General features: G+C 45.8%; 1 protein-coding gene across 3 annotated transcripts in view; it reads right to left on the bottom strand.

Annotated features, from left to right (window-relative positions):
* plxna4 (plexin A4) overlaps positions 1 to 12129 on the bottom strand; it is a 701383-nt gene that overhangs the window by 57463 nt on the left and 631791 nt on the right. For all 3 annotated transcript variants that reach the window (XM_041202720.1, XM_041202719.1, XM_041202718.1), the window contains exon 23: positions 2971 to 3037. In XM_041202720.1, the coding sequence (XP_041058654.1) occupies positions 2971 to 3037 (67 nt within the window). The remainder of the gene's footprint in view (positions 1 to 2970; positions 3038 to 12129) is intronic.

The following is a 12129-nucleotide window of genomic DNA, read 5'->3' as shown; positions in this document are numbered from 1 at the left end:
CCCTCTCTGCTCTAAGGAGGACAATCCCGGCTTCTCCAGTTTCTCCATCTAGCGCTATCTAGCGCTCTTGCAGTGCCCGCGGGTTACTGCACTGTATACCCCACATAGAGCCCAGATTGTGTGATTTGGGTTACTCGGAGGTGGGGTGTCAGAGGAACAGAAGAATTAGGGGCAGGAGTTAGCCAGCTGACCCCTTGAGCCTGCTCCACCATTCAGTAAGATCATGGCTGATCTGAGATTGTGATCTCAACTCCACCTACCTGACTGCACCACCCCCATTACCTTCGACCCCCTTGTCAATCGAAAATCTGTCTAACTCAACCCTGAATACATTCAGTAACTCAGCCTCTACTGATCCCTGGGGAAGGGAATTGCACAAATGAATGGTCCTCTGAGGAAACAAAATTCTCCTCACCTCAGTCTTAAATGAGAGACCCTTAATTTTTACAATGTGTCCCCGAGTTCTAGGCTTCCCCACAAGGGGAAACATCCTCTCAACATCCATCCTGTTGAGTCCTCTCAGGATTTTATATGTTTCAGTAAGATAAGAATGAACAATCTACAAACAGACTTAGTGCCACTGCACTGGGGAGGGGAAACTGAATGGACAAGCTCCCTGCTCCTAATCGCAGCCAGGCAACCCCAGCTGGAGATGTATGTCGGTGAGGAAATTGGACAGGGCTCGGTTCACAATACTAGACACAGTCCTAAAGCCCATTAGCACCTAACGCCAAGGCTCAGAAGTGACCACGAGATGGAAGATGGTGCTCACGGCACCCTATTAACAACAAATTGCATTTAAATAGCGGCCTTTAATGTCTCAAAGCATCCCAAGATGCTTCACAGGAGCGTTACCAAACAGGTTTTGATAAAATCCAGTGAGGAGACAACACTTTTGGGAATGGAGGAAGATGATTTGGTCCATTTGAGTGTAATATGAGTTCTACTCAGCTGTGAACAGATGCGGACGCCTCTCCAAATTTAATTGTTCCGCATTCACCATTAAAGAGGTTTAAGCGTCATAACTAGCTAGCTGCCTTTGTTCTACGAAGACCAGAAATTTTACTGTCTGTTTCTCACCAACATCCGTTCACAAAAGGAAAATGATCCTTTAAAAGTGACCTCCTTGGGGACCGCCTTGACTCAGTGTGACTGTAGACTACCTCAGCAGAGGAGTGGTGCTGTACAGCTCCACCCTTTCCACCCCGGCACCTAGAAAGATATTTTTGATTTGAGCCAATACATTAACAGTGCAATTGAAGAATTGGACACTGGCAAGAACTGCCCTGTTGCCTTCTAAATAGTAACATGAGGTTTTACGTCCACCTGGATGGGCAGACAAGGCTCTTGGATTACGATCTTTTCCAAAAGGCAGCACCTCCAACAGTGCTGCAAATCAAGTGGTTAAATGCATAAACTACTGCTGTCTTTATTAATCTTTAACCTCACTAATCTAATCTGGAGATGGTTCATCACCTTTAAGTGAAAGCTTTATGGGCCACCGCTCCCATTCTGCAGCTGCTCCCCACCTCTCTGGGAGATGCTCTCTCTCTCACATACCATGCCTAATGCTGCCCTCGGGCACTTTGCCCGACTCGTATGCAAGAATGGACCATGAATGCCAGCAGGTCAGTCAGCCCCTGGGTGACGCCACTTCAGAGGCCGATTCTGTCATCATCCGATAGCCGGGTATACTTTCCAGTGTTGCTCACAAAGGTGCACAACCCTGATTGGTCTACTCGCCTTCCTTAACACAGATGAGCACTGAGGTCAATTGTCAGGATCATTTACTGGGCTGAGTTCAGCCATCTCTGCATGACTCAAATTTAGGACTTTTCTGGGGCATGTACTCAATCCGTACAGGGCACAATTTAATTAACTGAGGGACCGGTGACATCCACAGAACGAGAAAGCACTTATAATAATGAATTTGGCTCCTTCTAGAGCATAAATCTTCGTATAAATTGTCACCTTCCTTTCTCTGTAACTCTACATTGCCAGAGAGCATAAGAACATAAGAACTAGGAGTAGGCAATTCAGCCCCTCGAGCCTGCCCCACCATTCAATACGATCATGGCTGATCTCATTTCGGCCTCAACTTCAATTTCCCGCCCTCTCCCCATAAGCTTTCAACCCGTTACTAATTAAAAATCAGTCTATCTCCTCCTTAAACTTATTTCGCGTCCCGGCATCCACTGCACTCTGAGGTAGTGAGTTCCACAGATACACGACCCTTCGAGAAAAATAATTCCTCCCTCATCTCTGATTTAAATCTACCACCCCTTAGCCTAAAACTATAGCCAGAGGTCAACTTTAAAAAAAAAAAAATTCATTCTGGGTATATGAGCATCACTGGCAAGGTTGGCATTTATTGTCCATGCCTAGCTACCCTCAAGGTGGTGGTGGTGGGCCTTCTCTTGAAACGCTGCAGTCTGTGTGCCATTGGTACACCCACTGTGCCGTTAGGGAAGGAGTTCTAGGATTTGGCCCAGTGGTGATGAACTAACAATGATGTGTGACTTGAAGGGGAACGTGGGGAAGGTCCTGGTGTTCTCAAGTACCTGCTTCCCTTCTAATTGATTTTGTGGGTTTGGAAGGCACTTCGAAGGACCCTTGGCAAGATGCCGCAGCGCATCCTGCAGATGGTACACACTATTGCCACTGCACACCGGTGGCGGAGCGAGTGAATGTTTAAGGTTTAAATTCTTAGGACGTAAAATCCCAAGCAAAGAAGTCAGTAATGTGAAAAAATGTAGCCTCTACTTTAGAAAAGAATTACAACAGCCATTCCTCAGGTAACTAGCTTATCTCTAAGCAGCATAATGCATGATTTTGTGAAAAAACCAATGTCTTTCCATTCACCCCCATCCCCCTGAGAAATATTCAGGCTGCAACTCACGGAATGAACTTGCAAGGAAACAAAATTGATGAGAGAAAATAGACTGAGGAGAGGCCATTTTATAATCTTACCTTAAGGAATTTATACAGCAGGAACGTAAACCAGTTGGTAAGCATCTTTTCTGCCACAGATTCAGTCCTAAAATGAAAAGAGACAAAAGTTGAGAGAAAGGAGATTAAAAATGCATCTTGGGCAACTTTATACTTAACAATATCAAACCTTCCATATTGATATGATGTTAGAAGTGTCGCCGATTAGCCACAAGAGATGAACACCAACTTGCATTTATATAGCACCTCTAATGTAGTAAAATATCTCAAGGCAATTCACTGGAGCTTTATCAGACATGATCTGACTGGTGTCGAAGTATTTAGTCACCCGTTCTAATACCTCCTGATGTGGTTCAGCCTCAAGTTATTTCTGGGGGCCTTTTTTTTTTAAGTTAAAAGTGCAAGATAAATGTAAGTCATTGTTGATGTGGTCATTGATTCTCACCAAGCAGAGACTGTGTAATCAGTCCTGTGCCAAGTGGGTGAGGGGAATATCAGATGGTTGGCTTGTAGCACCTACACCCAACAAGCGAAACAAGGGCAAGACGCCCACCTGCCTTTCAAACCACAGAAGTGCTAAAACTATCAGCAAGAGACATTTCCCCTCTGCTAATAACTTAATCAGCTTCCAAGGAGATCAATGGAGCGTGTTTCATGAAATATTCAATAATTATCTTTTAATTGCCCAGGTAGGTGATTTTTTTTTTAGGATTACAGAAGAAACAAGTATCTTCCCTGCTCTCCACCCCGTGCCTGGGTACAGCTCCCTGGGCAAGCACTAAGTGTTTGGCCAGTGCTCAGGGGTGAATCCACAAGCAGCCCGTGCTGCTTAATGAGCTATGAACGTCACAATTCTCACCCTGTCGCACCCGATTGCTGCACAAATGCACTTTTTGGGCAAGAGTCAGGGTCCTGGTTGACTCTTTTTTTTGCCCTGCATTCCTAGCCCAAACGGGACGCTCCTGCTACTATCCCGGCCAAGTTTGGTGAATGTGGACAGCCTGGAGGTGAAAGTCAGGGGGCAGAAAACTCTGGTGGGGGTGGGCTGGGCGGCTTGACACCCCCCGGAAGGAAAGTGGCCCCATGCCTGCCCGCCCTGCAGCTCTGATGCACTTAAAATAAGGGACTTCTGCTCCTCACTGGGGAGCGCAGTCTTGCCCTCGGGAGCCGCCGGCCAATCAGATTGGGTGAGTCCTACAGGGGTGAGTCCAGGGGTGGGTGGGAAGGTGGCGGGGTGGACACCTGCCCTACTTTACATGCCCTCCCCACCGAAAACACCTGGCAGGGGGCATGTAAAATCCAGCCCAGGGGCTTAGAGACCCGAAAGGCTTGATTCCACCTGGGGCAGTATGTTCATCAACTGATCCATTGGAGGATTCTCAAAGTATCCAGTCTCCCCGAAGGCTCTTGTGCCATTGGGTGAAGTGCACCGCACAGAGAGGAGCCTGGTTTCCTTGCTGAAGGCATATCTTTGGTGGCAATTCTCACGACAAGTCGGGCGACAGATTGTCTAATAATGACAGGCGTGTTATACATTGCAACTCACATTGTATACTTCTGCTTCTATGGCAGAGCTGTGTTTAACCTGCCATGTCTCTTTAAGGTGATGGATTCTCTTTACTATAAACGTCCCCGTGTTAATTACAGGTTAATTACTGTGGATGAGAGAAGTTTTCAGATTCTCGACTGTTCGTCAATTTCCACTCCAGGTCAATATGCAAATTTCCCTCCACAAAAATAATTAAATGCCAGCCAGAAATGGCTGAATTTCACTCACACTTTTTAAATATTCATAGCAATTTGAAGTGGGACAGCTAAAGCTACTCTCAACCCCAGATATTGAATGAGTGAGAGAGTTAGATAAATAGGTAGAGAGAGAGAGAGAGAGAGAGGTAGAGATGGATAGAGAGGGCTGAAAAGACAGAGATGGATAGAGAGTTGGAGAGAGAGAAAGCCAGAGTGAGAGAAAGAGAGACAGAGACAGAAAGAGGGGGGAAAGAGTGATGGAGAGAAATCAAGTGTGAGATAGAGAGAGAGAGATAGATAGATTGACAGACAGCTGGACAGGAGAGGCAAATAAAGGTAGATACGGAGATATTGAGATAGACAGATAGATTGCAGATATATATTTTCTGGCAGTATATGTGCATTTACTGGCCCTAACTCTTCTTGTGGATATAATGGCATAGCAGTTATATTACTGGACTTGCAGTCTAAAGACCTGGAGGCATGAGTTCAAATCCCATTGAAGCAACAGGGGGGTTTAAATTCAGTTAATTATATATCTGGAATTAAAAAGCTAGCAGCAGTAATTGTGACCATGGAACTACCAGTTGTCATAAAAATCCATCTGGTTCACCAATGTCCTGCCATCTGAAATCTGCCATCCTCGTTCTGTCTGGCCTGAGTATGACTCCAGACGCCCAGCAATGTGGTTGACTTCATCTGTCCTCTGGAATAGTCTAGGAAGCCACCCAGTTGCATTCAAGAAGGCAGCTCAGCATCACCTTCTCAAGAGCAATTAGGGACGGGCAATAAAAGATGGCTTTGACAGTAACACTCCCATTTTGTGAATGGATTAAAAAGAAAGGCAGACCAAGCAAGCAGAATGAGGTCAGGACACCTGACCCCTGACCTCCTGACTATTCTGCCATTAACGTGTACAATCAGAACATCACGAGGGTGTGCAGCTCCCCCCCCCCACAGCCGACTGTCCATTTTGCCTTAATGCTGAGTGAGCTGCAAGCTCTGATACAGGTTTGACCCAATTGCCTGTGAACCACCCTAAGCTAACTCTAACAGCTACAAAGTCCCCTCAAAAGTTCCATCATCTCCCTAATATATAATTGGTGCTGCATCACCTGAACATTTCTAATTACTCCAAGTACTAACAACATAATTTTAAGCTTTTTGAAGATTGACCTGTGCAATTACATCCTGTCACAATCCTTAGCAGTAGGTGTAAGTCATTCCACAGCAAGTGTGACTTCCAATTAAAATATGGAAAGAATTGCATTTTAATGCAGTCACACAAAAAATGCCTGCCTTACAGTATTAATTAAATCTTGCTTATTTGAATGCTGTTAACTGTTCATCATCTCCCCGCTCATGACAGACCAGAAGCAAGCTTGAGAATGAAATAGGCCTTTGTTTAAGCAAACACGAGGCATTAAGCTATAAATTTTAACTCAAAGAGAAATTAAAATCAAGCGTGAGGACTCTTCCCCTTTTACCCGCTCCAGCTTTATTTCCTCTCCTCCTCCCTCTCTTACTACCTCTCTCCTCCTAGCCTGGGTTCTCTCAGGAAAGGGTTACTTGGCAGCCTCTTCCCAGAGCCCATTCTGCAGCTGCAAGTTCAGAGAGCGGACATTGCTAGCCTTTTTGACTATGGGATGTTTGACCTTTGCTCACTTCACACGTGCTCATTCCAAGCAGGTGTCACTGAAAGGAAGAAGGAGTTTGCATTTATATAGCGCCTCTCATGGCCTCATGCAACAAGTCCCAAAGCGCTTCACAGCCAATTAAGTACTCTGAAGTGTAATCACTATTGCAATGTGGGAATAGCAGCAGTTGAGTTTCACACAGCAAGCTCCCATAAACAGCAATGTGACAATGACCTGTGTTTTTATGATGTTGGTTGAGGGATAAATAATGGTCTGCACATCAGGAAGACTTCCCTTTCTTTTCTTTAAAATACTGCCGTGGGATCTCTAATGTCCACTTGAGAGGGCAGACAGAACCTTGGTTTCATGTCACATCCAAAAGACTGTACCTCAAACAGTGTAGCACTCCCTCAGTACTGCGATGGACTGATAGCCTAGATTTTGGATTCAAGACTCTGGAGTGGGACTTGAACCTTCTGACATGGAGTCGAAAGTGGGGGAGCAGAGACACTACCTAATTTTGCAGCGTCTCTAAACCTGAGGTGCTGAGGGCTGATTGCACAGATCAATGCAGATCGGATTTGGTTGGAATTGTTTGTTCTCTTGGGCTTTACTCTCACCAAGCGTCTGATACAGTTACAGATGTGACAAATGAGGCTCTTGCACCAGACCCCAGCTCAATGAGCTGCCGTGGAAACACGCCGGGAAAATACATAAGAATATAGGGATAATTTTGCAAGGTTCCTTAAAGTTGAGCTCACCCCAAGCTCTGATTCCCATATTCTAACTTGCACAAAGTCCCCATTAAGCCAACTGCCCTGTGTTCACTGACATACACTGGCTCCCGTTCTGGCAACACCTCAATTTTAAGATTCTTATCCTTGTTTTCAAATCTATCCATGACCTTAACTGGCGCTCCCTATCTCTGAAACCTGCTCCAGCTCCACAACACTTGGCAACCTCTGCACTCCTCCAATTCTGGCCTTTCGTCTATCCCTGAATTCCATTTGGCAGCCATTGGCAGTCCTACCTTCAGCTGCCTTATTCCTAAACTCTGAAATTCACTCTCTAAACCTCTTCACCTCCCTTAAGACAGTCCTTAAAACCTACCTCTTTAATCAAGTCTTTGTTCACCTGTCCTAGTATCTCCCTGTGTGGTCTGGCATCAGGGTTTTATTTGCAAACACTTCTAGGATGTTCTTTGGGATGCTTTATAAGACCATAAGATAAAGGAGCAGAAATTATGCCATTCGGCCCATCAAGTCTGCTCCGCCATTCAATCATAGCTGATAAGTTTCTCAACCCCATTCTCCCGCCTTCTCCTCGTAACCTTTGATCCCCTTACCAATCAAGAACCTATCTATCTCGGTCTTAAATACACTCAATGACCTGGCCTCCACAGCCTTCTGTGGCAATGAATTCCATAGATTCACCACTCTCTGGCTAAAGAAGTTTCTCCTCATCTCTGTTCTAAAAGGTCTTCCCTTTACTCTGAGGCTGTGCCCTCGGGTCCTAGTCTCTCCTACTAATGGAAATATCTTCCCCACGTCCACTCTATCCAGGCCTTTCAGTATTCTGTAAGTTTAGTGTGTTTAAGCGGCTATATAAATGCAAGTTGTTGGTGTTCTAATCCCATCATGAAGTCTCGCTAGATGGGTGCATGGAAATAGGGTGATGGCATTCTGCTACCCGCACTCTGTTCTGGCAAGGTTCCACACTGAGAACAAAGCTTCACAAAATGGCTCCTTGCTGTATATTTCAGGCAGTCAAGGTGCTGTCAAGGCAGTTCAGGCACCGCACTGAGAGAACGTGGACAGGTGCCGGCCTGTCGTCTGGTGTGTTTGTGCCAGCACAGCGACGTGAACAGTGCTTCAGCAACCCAGCCAATTCCAAGCAGTCTCCACTGGCACCTTGTGATCCCTCACCCCGCCCCACCCCAGCCAACTGACGCATGCCACTTAAACCAACCCAACAAAATTACAAAATATTTGCAGCACAGGAAGAGATCATTTGCCCCAACTGGCTCAGGCCAGCCTTTATGCTCCACACGTGCCTCCTCCCATCCACTTCATCCAACCCTATCAACATGTCCCTTCCATTCCTTCTCCCTGGTGTTTATCTAGTTTCCTCTTAAATAGAGCTATGCTATTTGCTGCAGTTACTCCTAGTGGTGACAAGTTCCACAGTCTAACCATGATATAATTTCTATTGAATTCCCTACTGGACTTCCAAGTGAATATGTCATATTTATAGGCTTAGTTCTGTTCTCAGCCGCAAGTGGGAACATCTTCTCCACGTCTTCCCTATCAAACCTTCTAATCATCTTGAAGCCCTCTATTGTGTCACCTCTCAGTTGACTCTTTTCCAGTGAACAGAGTCCCAATATTTTCAATCTTTCCTGATAAAAGGGTTAACTCCTCAGTTCTGGTATCATTCCAATAAACCTTTTTTTTTTTGCACCTTCTCCAATGCCTCTATATCCTTTTTATAATATGGAGACCAGAACTGTTCACAATATTCCAGGTATGGTCCAACCAAATTTCTACACAAATGGCCACTTCGGTGAGATTTCAGCAATTGGCCAGCACTTAGGAAACTGCATCTCAGGCGAGAGTCAGGAGAGAAGAGGGGAGAAAATCAAGTGGGAAATTAAAAGCTTTTCTTTCGTTTGAAGCAGCAGTAACAGCTCAGTCTCGCTCATGAGGTAAAGGAGCCAAATCAATAAATGGCCTCGAAAGAACCTGCTTCTTAAAGGACAAATCACCTGCGCCCTTTGCTTTCAACCCAGGGAGCAGGAGCTGGGAAATACAGCATACACACACAATATGTACCATGCAAAAGACAACACTGATACCTGAGTTACACAGAACGCATGCCACAGAAAGAGATTATTTAGCCCAAATGGCCTATGCCTTGCGTCAATTCTCCACACGAGCTCTCCCTTTCATCTAACCTTACCAACTCAGCCGTCTGTCACTTTCTCCCCCCCTCCTTTGCTTACCTAGCTTCCCCTTTGCCCGAGTCAGGAGGCTGTGGGTTCAAGTCCCACTCCAATCAAGACTGACACTTCAGTGCAGTACTGCGGCAGTGCTGCACCTTTGGAGGTGGACATCTTTTGGAGGAGGCATTAAACCGAGGTCCCATCTGCCCTCTTAGGTGGGTGTTAAAGATCCCTCGGTGTGATTTTGAAGGAGAACAGGAGAGTAATTCCTGGCATCCTGACCAATATTTATCCTTCAATCAACATCCCAAAAAGCAGATTATCTGGTCAAAATCAGAGAGCTGTTTGTGGGAGCTTGCTGTGCATTGGCCACTGCGTTTCCTACATTACAACAGTGACGACACTTCAAAAGTGTGACATTGGCTATGAAGTGCTTTGGGATGTCCGGTGTTGGGGGTAAGGTGCTACATAAATGCAAATCTGTCTGGCTGTGTGTATTAAACAGCCTCCAATGATTGTGGAATGGAAGGTAAATTTGGAGATGACTTTAACTGACAGAATTGGATGAAGACTATAACAAATTTGGTGTGTTCACCAAATGACTGCAGCATTTCAAGAAGGCGGCCACCACCACTAAATCAAGACAACTGGTGATGAGTGATAAATCTGCTCTTGCCAGCATTGCCCGTGTTACAACTCAGGAAGCCAGGCAGTGCAGGCTAGAACTGGACCTTAGTCTCTATACACTTACAAGCTTTTATTTAGAGACACACATTATACATTGTGCGCTATCAACACAACAACATAGTTTTAGTCTATATTGGAGCACAGGTGAATCCCCAGTTAATACCCTCCACCTCAATACAATCAAACACCCAATTAATATATAATTAACAGCCCCTACCTAATGTTAACCTTGTAACCTTGTAAAAGGGATATTGGCAGTGGCACCAGAAGGTACTGTAAATTCTGGGTTATTTTAATCAGAGATACAGTGCATGGGTGACAGATGCGACTGGGGGAGAGAGATCAGGATCGGCAGGTTATCACACAAGACTCGATGGTGACAGAACTCAACTTAAACTGGATGGGAGATGATGGTTGTACAAGAATCTTCAAGTCATCACTCACAAACTGTGTGATATTAGAACTGAAGATGCATGTGCTGCTGAAATGATTAGTGTGTTGAAGGTGTTGCTTTTAATTAATACTGATCCCTCTATCACCAGGAGAGCCTATCCTTCTCACAGTTAGCAGCTCCTCTTTGCCTGGCTCAGTGATATCTCTCTTGCCACTGTGTCAGATGTGCATGGTTTAAACTTCACACCAGGACTTCAAACACATAAGCTAGACTTGCACTCGAGTCCGGAGGGAGCTCTGCATTGTCCACTTTGGTGAGACTTAAAACCAAGACCCTTTCCTGTTCGGATGTGGGTTAACACTCCAATATAATCATTTCAAAGAACAGCTGGTAGTCCTCCTGGTATCCTGTCCAAATTTCTCACAGAATCATTACAGTGCAGAAGGAGGCCATTTGGCCCATTGTGTCTGCACTGGCTCTCTGAATGGCTCGAGCAATGTCAGCAAGTCACAGAGGTGAACTGGTGCTTCACGTGCTGCTAAAGGACTGACTGGCTGCCCCACATGCCTGCTTAATAAATGTTGCTGGCACTGGAAGAAAAAAAGAACTCATTCAAGTGCTTTGGGATGTGTCTCAGCAGTACGGTTGGCACTGGTCAATAAATGCAAGTTTGTTCTTTCCTTATCGATGTGTTTAGCCAGTTTATAAGGACGTTGAATCCTAGCTGTGTATTATTAGATGGGATTCAGCTGTTACTAAGGTTTACTGAACAGGCAGGTAAGCTGATGTTGAAGCCCATATAGAGCAGCCAGGAGCAGGAGCCATGGGTGAGTTTTCCTCTCTCTAGTCCGGAGGCCAAGTGGGGAGCTTGCATCTCTGTTCAGCACAGAGTGAAAATTGATCCCCGCTTTAACAAGACACCTTCTCTAACAAATAGTGAGGGAAGAGATTGTGAAGCTAATTCAGTGTGGGTGACAGCAGGCTCCCCAGCTTGTACCAGATGGTTCAATATGCAGTGATAGTGCGGCTCTGATTCCCATTGAAGTGGCAAGTGTACAGTGAGACTCACAGACTGTTGCGAGACAGAGGGAGGGGGAGTCGGTAAAATTCATCCTGTTAACAATTTTAGCACAACAACAGTCAACATGGCTAGAACACGGGAAATCTGCGCTGCTATTTTTCCTAAAATTAACAGGGAGGAATCCCACCCCTTCCCTGTCCCCCCTCCATCTAGTGGTTTCTAGGAGAACACTTTTCACCCCAGTTGATTGTGCGTTGATATACTGGCTCCCACGGGAGTTGAATTCGAGCTCGATTGGTCCCATTATGGCCACTCAGGCAAGGAGGCCGCCTCTTTGGCATTCTGGAAGGAGCCATCGGGAACTTAAGGCCAAAATAGCAATTTCCGTGTTCAGTCAGAGTATTCATCAGGGTATTCTGCTTCACTGCTGCCCAGCAGGGAGTTGTGTGTGGGGGTGGCGGAGGGGGGAAGGGGTCGGGGGGTGCCGGTGGCGGGGGTGGGGGGAGTGGTGTGGGTGGGGAAGCTGTCCATTTCAAAGAACATTCAAATCTGACCTCCAACACACCCTCAGCTTCCACATGCGATCATCAATTAAAACACAGTTCACATCTCCATAGGAACAATGAGAGCTGGGCATAAAAGGCCCTCCCCATCGTCGAACAGACTGTGAGCTATACTCACTCCAACTGAAACTCCATGGAGAAACACTTGTACGAGATGAATGCCCTCTCCGTCTGTTATCTGGGAAGCAGAT

The sequence above is a fragment of the Carcharodon carcharias genome, chromosome 13, assembly GCF_017639515.1.
Source record: "Carcharodon carcharias isolate sCarCar2 chromosome 13, sCarCar2.pri, whole genome shotgun sequence".
In the NCBI taxonomy this organism is placed as follows: domain Eukaryota; kingdom Metazoa; phylum Chordata; class Chondrichthyes; order Lamniformes; family Lamnidae; genus Carcharodon; species Carcharodon carcharias.
This window is presented reverse-complemented; position numbering and strand designations above follow the sequence as displayed.